The sequence below is a fragment of the Megachile rotundata genome, chromosome 7 (genome assembly GCF_050947335.1).
Source record: "Megachile rotundata isolate GNS110a chromosome 7, iyMegRotu1, whole genome shotgun sequence".
In the NCBI taxonomy this organism is placed as follows: domain Eukaryota; kingdom Metazoa; phylum Arthropoda; class Insecta; order Hymenoptera; family Megachilidae; genus Megachile; species Megachile rotundata.
This window is the reverse complement of record NC_134989.1, coordinates 16,420,325-16,437,477: the sequence shown is the minus strand read 5'-3', so window position 1 is coordinate 16,437,477 and position 17,153 is coordinate 16,420,325. Positions and strand designations below refer to the sequence as shown.

Below are 17,153 nucleotides of genomic sequence, written 5' to 3'. Positions count from 1 at the left end.
CCTTGCCGTGATGCCCCTTGGCAGTATGGCGGCAGATCGGGGGGGCACATCATGCTATGAGAGGTGCTCCCCCCGTTCGGCCCCGCCGGGCAAAGAATATCACTCGCGCTACACCGGCACTTGCAGCTCACCTCTACCGCGTGTTCACAGCGCTATGAACCCCCAATGATCCACTTGGGCGCAGAACGATTGACAAAAAATAAGTGGGTATACTACAAGCTAACGCGTACAAAGATTGAGAATTGAGAAGATGAGTGCAAGTTGGAATGAGAGGTACTTACAGGGACCCACCCACCCTTCCCACACGATTACAATTAACTTAAAATTAACGCACGCATACAATTAACTTAAAACTAGCGCACGCATCCCTCGATGATCCCTCGATGATCCCTCGATGATCCCTCGATGTCTTCAATGATGAACTATTCATGACCTGAAAGTAAGTAGGTGTGACAATAAAAAAAGGAAACAGAAAAGGAAATGCAAGATTATCTAATTAAAATAAAAACCTGAAACATCTCAATGAAATTAAAACAAACAAGAATCGTTGAAATGGAACCCTGAAACATACAAATACAGTTAAGACACATATGAATAAATAAATTACGTACATAAAATAAAAACTTGAAACATACAGAAATGATTAAGCCCTAAATGTGCCTTTTGTTCTAAAATTGCACTTCTATGATTTAAAACTTTGTAGAGAAAAGGGGTAAAGAAGAAAGTTGGAAGAACTTTCTTTTAAGTTTGAAGCAATTGACAATAAAAATGATTGGCTACTACTAAACTCTAATATGTAACAAGTTAAAAAATTGAGTTAAAAATGAGTGCAAGTTAGAACAAAAAGCACTTACAATGTGCGCAGGCTTTTCGCCACATATTGTGACGAAAAACCTGCGCCCGAGCCCACCCTTCCTCCCACAGCTCGGAATTATTGTAATTTAGATATGGAATTGAGAAGTTACGATCGTAGCTCTTAGCTCGATATCGTTTTCTAAAGTTAATTTCGTGAAAAATATTTAGAAAACGACATCGATTACCGGGTCACACCACGAGGAGGTGGCTACGTTAAAGAGTGACCCACCCTAACTCCAAATCCCTACCACCCTCCATTTGCAAATCGCTCATTTATCGGAAGGGTAAATGAGTTCTGACTCTACTTAGCTCATAGGCTCGCATATACAAGTTCTTTACCACTATCCAGCAAAGAACTTGTATCACACACGCACACATACATTAACTTAATACTAATCGCATGGGTACCCACACACCTACGCTTAACTTATCTTAAACGCCGCACGGTACCTCTTATTCTAAGATTGCACTCGAATAATCTATGACGAATTCAAAAAGCAAAGGGAAGAAAGTTTGAAAGAAAGTTAGAAGAACTTTCTGTCAATAAGCAAAGAAAGTTAGAAGAACTTTCTGTCAATAAGCTAAGAAAGTTAGAAGAACTTTCTGTGAAAAAAGGGGATCAGTATTTTTCGCCAAGTGAACCTCGCCTTCCATGGGTCAAAGGGTAGTCCATAGTGGCTTACGTGAACCACGAGACAGAGATGAACCGAAAATACTGGCAAGAACGAGTGACACATCCGCGGAGGGTCTCCCATTTCTCCCCGCTTGCGTTTGAAGCAAGTCTGACCGCAGAGAGGAGACCCCTGCCGTGAGGCGGCAGATCGAGATGAGCCATCAATCGATCGGCCCCGCAGAGATGTGTCCCTGGCGCTACACCAGCACTTGCAGCTCACCTCTGCCGCGTGTTCACAGCGCTATCAACCCCCAATGATCCACTTGGGTTCGGAACGATTGACAAAAAATAGCTGAATATACTATAAGCTAACGCGTACAAAGTTTGAGAATTGTGAAGACGAGTGCAAGTTAGAATAAGAGGCACTTACAGGGACCCACCCGCCCTGCCCACAAGCATACACTTAAAACTAACGCACGCATAAAATTAACTTAAAATTAACGCACGCGTCCCACGAAGTTGCCTCGATGATCTCTTGATGATCGATGTCTTCAATCTTCGCGTATACGCATCTCACACATTCACTCATTCATACTACAATATGTTACAATAGACGCAACTTAAAATTAATTAGAAGTAAACTTAAAATTAGCGCATAAGTTGAGGAAATCCCTCGAAGGAAGTCTTCAATGATGACTTCTTCATTAGCTATAGAATAATTAAGTGTAGCAATAAAAAGTGGAAATAGAGAAGCACATGCAAGATTAGTAAAGTTATAATTTTGGGCATGCAGAATTCATGCTAACATGCAGAATTCATGCTAACATGCAAAATTCATATTAATTTCGGAGTAAAAGGGAAATAAAATTCGAGTCGACTTGATAAAAATGCGCAAATAAAATAGAATATATTAGGGAAGTACTCAATTACTTACAATCAAAACCTGTAACATAAAAATGAAACATTTCATTACTTAATTGAAATAAGAATCTGAAATATCTGAACGAAATTAAGATAAACCAAATTATTAAAATAAAAACCTGAAACATAGAAACATTTATTAAGGCAGAAAATAAATTACTTACTTGAAATAAAAATCTGAAACAGACAAAAGTGATTAACGCAAATATAAATGATTAAAACTTACTTACATAAAATATAAACCTGTAACATATAAAAATAATTAGACAAACATGAAACATTAAAAATTACTTACTTAAAATAAATACCTGAAACACACAAAAATAATTAAGACGTGTAAATCATTAAAACTTACTTACATAAAATATAAACCTGTAACATACAAAAATAATTAAGACAAATGTAAAACATTAAAAATTACTTACGTAAAATTAAAACCTGAAACAGATAAATATTTATTAACAAAGAAAATAAATTACTTACTTGAAATAAAAATCTGAAACAGACAAATATTTATTAACAAAGAAAATAAATTACTTACTTGAAATAAAAATCTGAAACAGACAAATATTTATTAACAAAGAAAATAAATTACTTACTTGAAATAAAAATCTGAAACAGACAAATACTTATTAACAAAGAAAATAAATTACTTACTTTAAATAAATTCCTGAAACAGACAAACATTTATTAAGACAGAAAATAAATTACTTACTTGAAATAAAAATCTGAAACAAATATATGTAATTAGACACATAGAAAACATTAAATTACTTACTTAAAATAAAAATCTGAAACAGACAAAACTGATTAAGGCAAATATGAATCATTACAACTTACTTACACAAAATAAAAACCTGAAACATACAAAAATAATTTAGACAAATATAAAATATTAAAAATTACTTACTTGAAATAAAAATCTGAAACAAACAAAAGTGATTAAGGCAAATATGAATCATTAAAATTTACTTACACAAAATAAAAACCTGCAACATACAAAAATAATTTAGACAAATATAAAATATTAAAAATTACTTACTTGAAATAAAAATCTGAAACAGACAAAAGTGATTAAGGCAAATATGAATCATTACAACTTACTTACACAAAATAAAAACCTGAAACATACAAAAATAATTTAGACAAACATGAAATATTAAAAATTACTTACTTGAAATAAAAATCTGAAACAGACAAAAGTGATTAAGGCAAATATGAATCATTACAACTTACTTACACAAAAAAAAAGCTGAAACATACAAAAATAATTTAGACAAACATGAAATATTAAAAATTACTTACTTGAAATAAAAATCTGAAACAAACAAAAGTGATTAAGGCAAATATGAATCATTAAAATTTACTTACACAAAATAAAAACCTGCAACATACAAAAATAATTTAGACAGATATAAAATATTAAAAATAACTTACATAAATTTAAACCTGAAACAGACGAATGCAGTTTAAAGACAGAAAATTGAAAAACAAAGAATGAAATCAATCTTTACTCGAAACACAACTTTGGAAAAATTGAAATCACCAAAAATACAGTAGATGGAATGAAATAACGAAGAGTCTTGAAAACTTCGAAGCAAGAAATAAAATAGAGAAGACTTCCAAGCAAAGAATAAAATAGAGAAGACTTGAAAACTTCCAAGCAAGGAATAAAATAGAAAGTAGTCTTGAAATCTTCAAAATAAAAAATAAAATCATTTCGAATCTGAAAAACTCTTAAACTAAATAAGTCCTGTATCGTGTACTCACATTTTCACACACTCACGCATACTACAATATTAAAGCCCTAAATGTGCCTTTTGTTCTAACATTGCACTCGTATAATATAAAAGTTTGTAAAGAAAAAGGGTTAAAGAAGAAAGTTGGAAGAACTTTCTTTTAAGTTTCAAGCAATTGACAATAAAAATGATTGGCTACTACTAAAATCTAATATGTAACAAGTTAAAAAATGGAGTTAAAGATGAGTGCAAGTTAGAACAAAGGGCACTTACAATGTGCGCAGGCTTTTCGCCACATATTGTGACGAAAAACCTGCGCCCGAGCCCACCCATCCTCCCACAAGCTCGGAATTAAAAAACTAATGCATTGAACAGAACTTACCAAAAATTACATTCTGCAACAGACAAAAGTAATTAAACAAATATAAATTATTTCAATACTTACATAAAATAAAGATCTGAAACAGATAAAAGTAATTAAGACAAAAATGAATGATTTCAATACTTACATAAAATAAAGATCTGAAACAGACAAAACTTATTAAGACAAATATAAATTATTTCATTACTTACTTAAAATTGAATTCTGAAACAGACAAAATTTTATTAACACAGAAAATGGTGGGAGAGGGAGCAAGATTTTTCTTTATTTCATACAAGAATTTCAAAAAACACAAAACGCAATGAAAATTGCGGATTTCAGAAGAGAGAACAACATAACTTAGCAAAAAATTAAATTCTGAAACAAACAAAAATTTATTAACACAGAAATTTGGGAACAGAGAACATAGCTTACCAAGAATTAAATTCTGAAACATACAAAACTTTATTAACCTATAAAATTGTACGAAAAAAAGTGAAACAACCCTTCCAAAAAACAAGAAACACAATGAAAATTACGAATTTAAAATCAATCAACAATAAAACAATTTATACAAAATCAATTCCTGAAACAGAGAAAAATAATTAACACATAAAATTGGGAGAAATTAAAATCGCGAAGGGATATAAAAATCGCGAATCTCAATATATGATCGCGAAGGGATATAAAATCTCTAATTTCGTAATAAAATTGCAAAGGGATATAAAAATCTCGAATCGCGAAGGGGTATGCAAATCTCTAATCTCAAAATTTAATTGCAAAGTTATAAAAAAATCTCTAATCGCGAAATTTAATAGGGAGGGCATAAAAATCTCGAATCGCAAAGGGGTATGCAAATCTCTAATCTCAAAATTTAATTACAAAGTTATAAAAAAATCTCTAATCGCGAAATTTAATAGGGAGGGCATAAAAATCTCGAATCGCGAATAAAATCGCGAGTGGCTTTGCTCGTAAAAATTCGAGCAAAACGATACATTTTGTATCGTTCAAAAAAATACATGTAAAATACAAGAAAATAATAGCGAGCATAGTGACAGAATGACTGTCCATCCTAAGATCTTAGGATGGACATTCATTAATAGTTCCCCTCTTCTTTGGCAACTTTTGCCGGGGCTCTTCGGCGTATAGCCTCTTCTCTCTTCGGCAAAGCCTCACAAAAATCACTCGCGAATTTTTACGGTAACTCGGACATTCTTATTTTTCACATAAAATTTCAATTTCGCTATCAATCTCCATAAACAGATAGCAAACAATTTTATAGAAATAAAATTGCACCAGTATCCATTTATTTCGATCGATAACAAAATCGAAATTTCATGTAAAAGTTAAATTAATAAAAAAGAAAAATAACTCAAAATAAAAAGATACGACCAGCGATTCTCAGAATGCGCTGTCCGTAAAAGAATGTCCGAGCAGAATATTTTATTTCACTGCACTTCACTTCACTTTATACTTCATTTTTGCAGTCGGATCTAGAACCCGACTGCGACTTAAAACTAAAAGGCCTGGCCTGAACGAACAATCGAGTTCAAGAGATATTAAATAAATTCATATTTAATATTTTTCTCTTCTCGATTTTTCGTGAACCCCCCAGATGCAAGCATCTCACGTGTGAGAGAGGAGAACAGAGAAACGTGAAAGCTTGCTCTGGCCCTACCTACTTAAAACTAACTCATTCACACCAGAAGTAAGCTACCTGCCTGCCTATCGCTATATTTAAAAAATTGCAAAGTCCATTCACACAAAAACACACTCCACGGTTCTCACACATACCACCCGGGTGCAAAAAAGCCTAATCCTAGGGAGTACGTCCCGGGACGTCTCCGACACCCGAGTTCAATACTACATTCACACTCTAAGTTCATACCTTTTTGCTGAAATCGATCGACAATTGACAGTGAACATACATATTTCATTTTCGTACTCTTTCGAATATTCAACGTAATATGCTCATGTAATAATTTAAACTACTCATACAATTTTTTAACTTAATTAATTTATAAAATTTTCAAATGACTCTACTTGCATTTTGTATGCATTCTCAAATGACTCGACTTGCATTTTGTATGCATTTTCAAATAGAATTTTGCAAAATTTAAAAAGTAAATCTATAGTTTAATCGACACAAGGTCCACGACCTAACCACACACACACGTGTAACTTGTGTCGATAATTCACTGTCAATTTGTCGATCGCCAAATATCTTAAAACTAAACCGTGTCCACCTGCCCTAACCCATGCGAGTAGCATCTAAGCACGCGCATGAGTATAGAGCATAAAAATGAACACGGCCACATGTATTTTGACCTACCAGTTTTCTTCATGTGTGCTGAAAATCCTGAGCTAAAAGACATGATTAGAAACATGCTAATAAAGTGTCTTCCAGCAAAAATTGACTCTAACTTTAAAAAACTTTCAAAATGGAAAATGGAAGATCACTTTGCAAAAATCTAAGTATATCGGTAGTTTCATTTTTAACAGATTTATGATATCAAAGTAAATTTCTAAATGACTCAAACATTCATAAATAACTTTGATATCGAAATCTGTTTCTCGCGATACTTTCTTGTACATATTCATTTAAAAAATTTTCACGCGTACGTAAAAATTGAAAGTGACTCGATAATTATTAAAAATGACTCGACAACTACTGTGAAATCGGAGGGTCATCCGACTTCTATGTACTAATTTTAATTTTAAATTGAAAAGAAGTTAAAACGCGATGTACAAGAAAACCCTGACCTGAGCTAATAAATATAATAAACAGTTTGTACGAATTTTGCACGATCGTACAGTCGTGGTCACTATGCTCGCTCAAAAATATAAAATACAACCAGTTCCCGTGTCGCTTCGGACCATTCGTCCTACGACATGATGGGAACCGGAGGAACCATAAAGCATGCGACTCACCGATCGCTGACTTGCGCCACTGCGATCGCTTTACCGGTAAAGCATCAGAGATTTGGACTGCTTTGGACTGCTTTGGATTGCTTTGGACTGCTTTGGACTGCTTTGGACTGCTTTGGACTGCTTTGGCAACGTTTGGATTTGGCAGTTTGTCCATTGGATTGGCAGCGTGATCTGTAATCATAGCAGGACAACAATTTAGTAACTGTCAATCAATTTGCATTTCGAGTAACGTATACATTTTTGGAACGCAAACAGTTAATAAACAAGTTAAGCATGCATGCAATACTACATCACAAAAACCAGTAATAAATTTGCAAATGTATATCAAAACGTATAGTCACTCAGTGAAACATTATAAAATATTCGAAAAAATATGTCAATGCACTTGAATAATTATTGTATGGCACAGGTTAAAACGTTTGCAAATTTATACCGAAACACATAGATAACTACATGGTAAAACACATTAAAACACCAGTGCAAGTATTCCAAAACATTTAAATAACCACTATAATAACCACCATAATATACACTAAAACACCAGTAACAATTTGTTAAAATATTTAAATAACCATTCCATAATACACACTAAAACACCAGTAGCAATTTGTTAAAACATTTAAATAATCACTCCATAAAATATATTAAAACACCAGTAACAATATGTCAAAACACTTAAATAATCATTCCACATAATACACTAAATCACCAGTAACAATATATCAAAACACTTAAATAATCATTGCATAAAGTACACTAAAGCACCAGTAACACTATGCCAAAACACTTAAATAATCATTGCATAAAGTACACCAACACCCAATAACAGTTTGTAAAAGCACTTAAATAATCACTCCACAAAATACATTAAAACAGTAAAAAATTAATAAAACATTCAAATAACCGCACCATAAAACACAGTAATAAATCCGTATACACATGCACAATCACTTAAGGAAACACACTAGTAAAGTCACTGACACTTGCAGAATCACACCATAAATTTTATTAATACACCCCCATAACTAATAAAAAATAATTATTAAAGCACATTAAACACTAGTAATAACACACTAGGTACACTAATACATCCGTATATGCATGCAGGTAACACACTGGTTAAGTCACTGACACTTGTTGAATCACACCATAAAATTTGTTAGTACACCCGCATATTTATTAAAAAATATTTATTAAAACACACTAAACACTTATTAAAGCACAGTAGGTAATACAGGGACAAGCACAATATCGGTAAAGTAAACCCTTGACTCGTACCGGTAAGTGTTGACATGGCTGATCCGACCTCCTCGACTCCCAAAACAAAACTGAGCAGCGGCGACCTCTTCAAGTGCAAGTGCGATTGGTAGTTTACAGTAGCCAATTAGACATCACGTAATCGACCAATAGATCAAATCGAAGTGCAAGAGTGATTGCTAGTGTACAGTAGCCAATCAGACATCATGTAATCCACCAATAGCGTGCAGCCACTCTCATTGGTTGCTGTATAATTATTCTAACATCATATTTTTTATAATTTTATATTTTTTGGTAGTTTATTAACAAATTTATTGTTGTAATTATTTAAATTTATTAATTTTTTTTAACTTAATCTTGCAGATATGTTGCAAAATGATTATTTATTAATATACATATATGTATATATCGTGAATTATACAATATAATATAATGGGAATAATATGATGGAATATAGGAGATTATTATATTTGAAATAACACAAAAGCACAATAACTTTTAACCCTTTTATTCTCTTTCCTGCAATTTTCTTCAGATTTATTTTTTTTCCTTACTAGGGCCCAATGATACCTTATATTTCATCAAAGTGTATACGCTACTGAGGACTTCTACGGATAGCTTACTGCGCATGCCTATACCACAGAGTATACTTGTATCCATTACAAACTCTACAGAAACAAATGTACAAAAATACAATTCAATTTTATGCGAAATAAAAAGCAGTAATTCATTGAACTCATATATTTCCGCATATTATACATCGCATTAAAAGGTGAAAATCGTGTTCGCGTTGGTAACCATTACGGTCATTCGTGATATTGTGCCATTTTCTTAATGTTAATATAAATTCGAAAGCATTAATGGAAATTGCTGTAAGATCGAAAAAGAAGAAACAGAAAGACGAGGATGTCGACACCGGTAACAACGAGAGATCATTATTCAAGATGCGAAAAGCATCCGGTATGGAGGTTGCACTTTAGCAATGAAAATTCATTCTCATAATCCTTGTTGGAGTTTTTCTATTTCCCGTTTTCACATTTAGCACGGAACGCACGATATGCGTAGTTTCGTTTCTCATATAATATATCATACAATGTAAGCGGTTACGCATGACACGAAAAGTACGAAGTAAGGCGCGAACATCATATCATCAGGACGCGTTCCCGAACTCGACTAAAAATTTGCTTAGGTGAAGTGGTACCATCGTGCGTGTCATGTAGCAATGTTACACACGACATGTGCAGTAATACATCGGTATGATCAAGCGAATCATGGTTACGCGTCGAAAGGCAAAAATGCAAAGTAAAAGTAGTGGAAAATGCACAAAGGTTCAAGTACGAACTGCAACGTGGTATGATTGCGATGGTATACGGGAGATAAGAAGGACAGCAAGGAAGCCGAATGAGAGAAGAACATAGACGGTAAATATGGAATGGCAGGACGGTAACGGTTTAGGCAGGGCAGTTGGCGATACCGCGAACAGACGACACGACGCGACGGTGGCAGTGAAAGGTTGCTCGAGAAACATTCCTACGTCCATCGGATCCCATCTCGTGCTCTTTTCCCAGAGTGCGCGTGTTTCTGTGCATACACGTACGCACGCAGGTACGTAAACGCGTAGAGGAATATCGGTGTACCCTCCATCTGGCTGTTTACCGTTTCCCCTACCAGCAAATCACGCCTCGTAAGTCGAGGTTTCTCGAGTGTAAGTAAAGTCGCGCGCGGGCCCCGTTACGAGAGTCGCGAAATCAGTGGAGAAGGGTAGAGCGCGCGTTACACTCCCAGCATTTCCTCCTTCGGTCTTTTATATTAGGATTTTTTCTGCGGTCACATTCTCGTTGCCCGGATACTTGCTTAATTTCGATCTCTGTGAGAAACTTTCGTTCGTTCGTTCTTACGGTCGGTCAAATTTTGTGAAGAACTGTTGATTGATCTTGACGTGAAGAAAGAAATGAAATGGAATGACCAAAGCGATTAAAGGATTAGACGAGTAATTGACGAAAAAGTGAACAAGAAGAGAAATACAGGTGAAGTTAGGAAAACAAGGAGAAGGAAAGAGTCGCGTGGATGCGCTGTCTTGTACATCGGGACCACCTACGGATGATGGCAAATGATCAGGTTCTTTGACGCGTTTGATTCGTACGAGGAAATAGGAGGAAGATCGCAACGATGAAGAGATAACGATTTGATCACTGGTACTTCTAGTCAGGCGGAATTACGCGTGGAAAAGCTACTATGAAAAGAGGGTAAGTCATTGTATCGTTGATCAAAATATGACTCTATATCCATCTGGACTATCGATCGCGTTCGAGTTCGATGCTGCGTCTAATCCGATCGAACGGGATTACATAGACTAGACACTTTCTAATGGAACCTTCCGTTCGGGCGGACGGAACGGAACGGAACAGAATAAAATAGAACGAAACAAAACGACGTATAAATCGAGTTTATTTACGAGATGCGTAAACGAAAGCGAGAGAGTGTTCACAAAAGTAACGAATAAGAAATAAAGGGCGTTTACAACTAATCTAAGATACAAATTCTTTCAAGAATGCGCGAGCACGCTTTCTTCTCGAGTCATGGCCTTCCATCTTTAAACCTGTTTTCCGCGGCTTCGCGGCTAATTAATCACGATAGGAGAGAGCAACTATTCGCGTCGATTCCCATTCGAATCTTACGTACGTGTCGCGTTCCATCAGCATGAATCGTGTGTCACGGTCTCGCCTGGAATTAAAAACAAGAAGGAAAGAAAATTCGCACAGAACCAGCTTAGCGACGAAACGATCCGAGTTCGTAGTCCGCGTAGCGGATAAAATCACCGTTATACGTAGAAGTCCACAGTAGATAGCCGTGGGTTCGAGATACTTTGGTACGAGTTTGACCGAACCAGGCCATTCGTTTTCGTCTCTCTCGTCGCCTCGCCTTTTACCGCGCTCTTTCTTTCGCATCAATAATCTTGATTCTTTTACTTCATCCTGTTCACGTGGTTCGTTCAGATAAACGTTTTCTGGGCCCGGTATTAAAGCTACCGGTTCGCTTGAAACGCGGTAGGATAGTTAGAAGCGAGTTAAACGAAAAAGAGGAACACGCTCGCGAGAAAGTTGGCGAATGAGCCTGGGATGGTGGCAAGTGCGCGAGCAAAGAGTAGAGCGTGGAATGTGAAGAATAATCAACGTAAACCCAAGTCGATCATTATAAAGACAATATCATTTCTTTCAGGTGGTATTTGCCGTTGATTTTACTATTATCCATCGTTTCTCCATCGAAACAAGCGGAATGGATACCATGCGTGGAGCTGAAACGAGATTTGCAGGTTCCCTGCAAATGCATCGTTTCTACGGAGTACAGCCGTTCGATCGAGATGAACTGCGACCGGGCAATCTTTACGCGAGACATCGTCGACAGGCTACGGGATCAGCCGATCGTTTCCTTCAGCCAAAGAAACAGCGGATACCAAAATCTACCGGAGGACTTGCTCGACTCCGTGTTGAACTTGAGGAAGCTCGATCTGTCAGGCAATTCGATTCACAAGCTGATGGGCCGTGCGCTTCGTGCCCAGACCCGGCTGGTCGAACTGAAGCTGGCCGATAATTTATTGGGCGACAATCTTAATCCGATATTCTCGAGCAACGAGTTCCACGGAATGGAGGAGCTGAAGCTGCTCGATCTTAGCAGAAACGGTCTCAGGAGCATAGAGGAAGGGATTTTAAAGGGATGCGATGGACTCGAACAACTTTATTTAGACGGCAACAATTTGACCACTGTACCGACCACGTCGCTCAAAGGACCAAAGTCCGTGAGAGTACTGTCGCTCTCTGGAAACAATATCGGTAACTTCAATTCCCTAATTCTAAAAATAATACATTGCTAAATTTTCTTATTTTTATACTTCCTCAGAGATTTGCTTCTGAAGTTGAAGAGCTTTGGAAAGGAAAAGTGTAAGACGGTCGCCTAGGCTACGTTGGATGACACGCGAAACTCATAACATGTCCGTACTTGATTTTCCTTTCGCGTAACGAGCAGATTTCGCGTTCGATTCGAACTCAGCGTTCCAGCTTTCTTCCAAACGCTTCGTCACGTTCTCGTGCTTTTTCAACGCATTACGATCGCTCGAGAAAGCGTCGCGAACGCGTATCTCAAAGACTTTTCTGAATGTTACTCTGGTTTCACAGCTTCGCTGCCCCGAGCTGCTTTTTCGATGGTCGGTGCGTCGTTGTTGCGATTGGATTTGAGCGATAACGAATTGTCTCACATGGAGGACGACGCTCTATCCGGACTGGAACAACTGCTACTTTTAAACATATCCCACAACGATCTTGGACGTTTCAATAGCGACGTCTTCAAAGGTATTTAGAGAGAAAAGATGAAAAAAGATGAACAAATTAACGCAAAGTTACCCGCAGGTGCCTACAATTTACTGCAGTTGGACCTGTCAGCAAACTTCCTTCAAGAGTTTCCCGGTGATGCGTTGAGGCATTTGACGGACTTGAAGTTCCTCAACGTCTCCAACAATTTGATTAGCGTAAGTAACGGGTCGTCTGTCTGAACCTTTGATCGGTTGCTCATCGATCTGTCTTTCAGGAGATACAACGCACCCAGTTGGAATCATTGACGGAGTTGCAGGTATTGGATCTCAGTCGAAACAACATCGGTCGTCTCGGGGCAAATACCTTCTCCAGTTTGTCTAGACTGAACAAGCTTGATCTAAGCCTGAATGTTCTGCGTACGGTGAGGAGACAATCAAATATCGCTAAAGGATTATCGGTACTATCATTGATCGTTGCAGGTTGAAGAATCGTCGTTCGACGGTTTGAACGAGCTAAAATGGCTTTCCTTACGAGACAACAATATTCTGCTGGTACCGGGGACCGCCTTGGCGAGACTACCTTCGCTGACTCATCTTCACATGGAGTACAATCGCGTAGCTGCGTTATCCACCGATCTGATCAAATCGACGTCCCGCAGTCTAGTTAGGTTAGCGCTCACTCGAAACCTGATGCGAGAAATACCTGCCGGATTGTTTCGAGATTTCGAAAATCTGATCGGCATCGAGTTATCCGGAAACATGCTGTCGAGCATCTCCGTCGACACGTTCTCCGGGCTGGAGGACACGTTGCTCAGCTTGGACGTTTCGTTCAACGGGTTAACGTCGATCGACGAACTTTCAACGAGGAAGCTCGTCTCTCTCGATTTGGCTGGTAACAGACTGACGCGAATCCCGCCAGAAACCTTCGCGCAACTGCGATCGCTCGAGTTTTTGAATTTGAGCTCGAATCCGTTGTACGGAGGATTCCCACCAGTCTTTCCTTCCTCGTTGTTGACCCTCGACGTATCGAGGACTGGTCTCAGCATTTTGCCAGCGATCCTGTTTCGGAACCTCGAATCCATCGAGAGAATATCGGTCGCCGGCAATCGGTTGGAAATGATCGATCAAGCCACGTTCAGCGATCTACAAAACTTGTCGAGGATCGACCTATCCGACAATCGAATAGAACACATCGAGAACGGAGCTTTCGTTGGGTTAATCGGTCTATACGAGTTATATCTGCGGGGGAACGGATTGACCTCGTTCGCCGGGGAATACTTCGACACCGGCACGGGACTCGAAATTCTCGATCTGTCCAATAATCGAATAGATAGATTATCCCCGACGGCTTTCGCGATTCATCCCAGGCTAAGGGAGCTTGATCTGTCCGGCAATCGATTCATTCGCTTTCCGACCGATTACTTAAAACCCCTACAATTCTTGGAGATGCTCGATTTATCCGAGAATGCATTGAGTCGAGTCGACGAGTTTGCATTTGCCCGACTCGGTCGCCTGCGAGTTCTGAATTTAGCCTCGAACCGAATCGAATCGGTCGACGATCTAGCTTTCCACAATTCAACGCAACTCCAATTGCTCGATCTATCCGCGAACAGTATCGAAGCCCTGAGCGAAAGGACGCTTGAAGGCCTGCTTCGTCTCGAACACTTCGACCTTCGAAACAATCGATTAACTTCCCTACCGGATACGATCTTCGATCCGACCAGGGTCCGCGTAGTCGAGAGCATCGATCTATCCGGAAACCGGATCAACCAGATCCCGATATTATCCTTACGGAAGCAGTCTGGTTCCTTATCCAGCTTGAACCTCGCTCGTAACAAGATGGTTCAACTATTTGACCAAGATGTACCCAGCAATCTGAAACACCTTGATCTTTCGGACAATCCTCTGAGCGAGAACGCGATCGATCGAATCCTGGGAGAGGCCAAGATACTGCGATCTCTGAATCTCGCGAACACCGCCGTCAAGCGTCTGGTCAGATTAGAAACACCTTTCCTCGAGCGACTCGATCTTTCCGGCAACGATCTGACTGATGTTCCGCGCGACGCTCTCGAACGCACCACTATGCTCCAGACTTTGGACCTGTCGAGGAACAAGTTCCCAGACCTGAACCATGCAATCGGTACACTGAAAACGCTACCGGTACTGCGTTGGTTGGACGTGTCCGGGAACGAGGCGAAGATCGTCAACGAAACCAGCTTCGAGGGCTTAACCGCGTTGCGTTTCCTCAACCTGTCCGATCTACCTGACTGCACCAGAATCGAGAAGAACGCTTTCAAACCGTTGACTAAACTGCGATCCCTGTCGGCGTACAACTACCCTAAACTGGGTTACTTCGACCTACAGGGGATCCTCAAAGGAATGAACCGCTTAGAGACGTTAGACGTCGAGGTGAAAGACTCGACGGTAAGCAACGAGCAGCTGTCGATACGAGCGCATCCGCGGCTAACGAAATTAACCCTCCGAGGCGAAAGACTGAAAAATGTGCTGTCCAGCTCGTTGGTCGGCGTTCGAGGACCCACCTTCTTCCTCGGCCTCGTCAACACCTCCGTCGACTCCATACCCGCCTCTTTATTCTTCCCGGTGCCGCGTTCTACCCATCTGGAGTTAGACGTTTCTGGCAGTAAATTCACCAGCCTGTCCTCTCAATTTCTCGCCGCACTCGACGAACGAACCGGTTTCGTCAAGATCAACGGCCTTCAGCGCAATCCGATTAATTGCGATTGCAACATCAGGCAACTGTGGAAGTGGCTGAGAACGACCCACGCAGGAAATACCCACGCGTTGAACGTCCTTTGTTTTACTCCGGTTCACCTCCGTGGAATGGTTCTGACCAACCTGACGGAAGATCGATTGTCTTGTACTAACGGTGTTACCTCGGTCGACGTTGATCGAGCAACGACCACCGATAACGCGGAGACCACTCTCTCCGCCGTGGGTCATCCTTCGAGCAGATCGACGCTGCCGGAACCTGATATCATTTGGACGGTAGCGCCGAAGCTGCGAAATCCGGACCGTAAGCACTACAACGACGACCGCGTGCTCGTCTCGTCACCGACGGCCAACGCCTCAGGGACCGACGACACGCTCATCATCGGTATCGTCGGTGGAGTAGTCGCGTTCATAGCTCTGATCGTGCTCGTTATATGCGTCTGTCGCGTCAGGTGGTCCGGCCGAATCGAGCAAGCCCGTTTAGCCGCCCTCGCCACCAGCAGCATTCCGGATGCCTCGATGATCAGACCGGCCAGCACCTACTCTGGCAAGATTAATCATGATATCTACGTCGGATCTTATAATGGATCGACGTTAGATCGCGGAAACGGCACGATAGTTCCGGCCACGCCCGCGCCCGTCCAAATGATGCCTTACTTACAACCACCAATACACCTCGTGCATACCCTTTTGCCCGCTTCGCAATCGCATTCGCACCCGCAACCGCAATCTCAGTCGCAATTGCAAGCGCAACAGTTTTACGGATATTGCGATACTCCGTCTTTACCTATGTACATTGCCTGTCCCACGGATACGAAGTGCGACAGGTAACTCGTCGGTTTCTTTATATGTGAACATTCGTCGTACCTCATACCTCATAGCCGACTATCTTCCATTCGTTCCGCTAGAAGGCGGCTCGTGTTGCATCGTTGCGTCACTGCGTTGGGCGTGCACATTTTGTACTCTATTACGATCGTCATGATCTTTATAAAGCGCTCAAATCAAACTAACTGTCGCTGGTACAAGATATTCTTCCACTGTGAATATCTTTTGTTATATATTTACAGCGATCAGTTTATTCAATTTTTTACCCGCAATCCTTTCTTTTTTACGAATAAGTAGTTAATAAGTAAATAAATATATTGAAAGACAGACAGATTATGATTAATAAATAATATTGTACGTTATACTATTTTCATGCAGTTACCATTTTGTGTCAGTTCTTCCTGAGACCGAATATTAAAGTTAAGTCACGACCACGTGTTAGACTTATATGTATGCACGTATGCATATGTCGTATCTACGACGAGACATTATTCGATTATTTCATTTTATTCTGACAAGCGCGTTTTTCGAAAGGGGATATATGTATATACATTTTCAACCATGGCAACTTTGTATCGATTATTGAGTCGTAACAATCGATAACTCCCAGTCGCA

General features: G+C 39.3%; 2 protein-coding genes across 3 annotated transcripts; one reads left to right on the top strand and one right to left on the bottom strand.

The window, feature by feature from the left end:
• Positions 1 to 5,117: 5,117 nt before the first annotated feature.
• LOC143264805 (uncharacterized) lies at positions 5,118 to 8,730 on the bottom strand. Its single transcript, XM_076533646.1, has 2 exons — positions 8,699 to 8,730; positions 5,118 to 7,591 (listed from the first exon to the last, which is right to left on the bottom strand). The coding sequence occupies exons 1-2, from the start codon at positions 8,712 to 8,714 to the stop codon at positions 7,188 to 7,190; spliced, it is 420 nt and encodes a 139-aa protein (XP_076389761.1). The 5' UTR covers positions 8,715 to 8,730; the 3' UTR covers positions 5,118 to 7,187.
• A 611-nt stretch (positions 8,731 to 9,341) lies between these two features.
• Positions 9,342 to 16,905, top strand: LOC100882867 (uncharacterized). 2 transcript variants are annotated; one of them, XM_012282934.2, is made up of 6 exons: positions 9,342 to 10,923; positions 11,897 to 12,507; positions 12,850 to 13,023; positions 13,081 to 13,199; positions 13,259 to 13,405; positions 13,464 to 16,905. In XM_012282934.2, the coding sequence occupies exons 1-6, from the start codon at positions 10,913 to 10,915 to the stop codon at positions 16,542 to 16,544; spliced, it is 4,143 nt and encodes a 1,380-aa protein (XP_012138324.1). In that variant the 5' UTR covers positions 9,342 to 10,912; the 3' UTR covers positions 16,545 to 16,905. The 2 variants fall into 2 exon arrangements, with proteins under 2 accessions (XP_012138324.1, XP_076389905.1); XM_076533790.1 differs by lacking the exon at positions 9,342 to 10,923 and adding an exon at positions 11,152 to 11,546.
• Positions 16,906 to 17,153: the final 248 nt, after the last annotated feature.

Bases quoted from the DNA above. Each gene is read 5' to 3' on its own strand.
- LOC100882867 (XM_012282934.2), top strand. The intron at 13,024-13,080 runs GTATTTAGAGAG...AGTTACCCGCAG, and splicing joins CAATAGCGACGTCTTCAAAG to GTGCCTACAATTTACTGCAG. The intron at 13,200-13,258 runs GTAAGTAACGGG...TCTGTCTTTCAG, and splicing joins TCTCCAACAATTTGATTAGC to GAGATACAACGCACCCAGTT.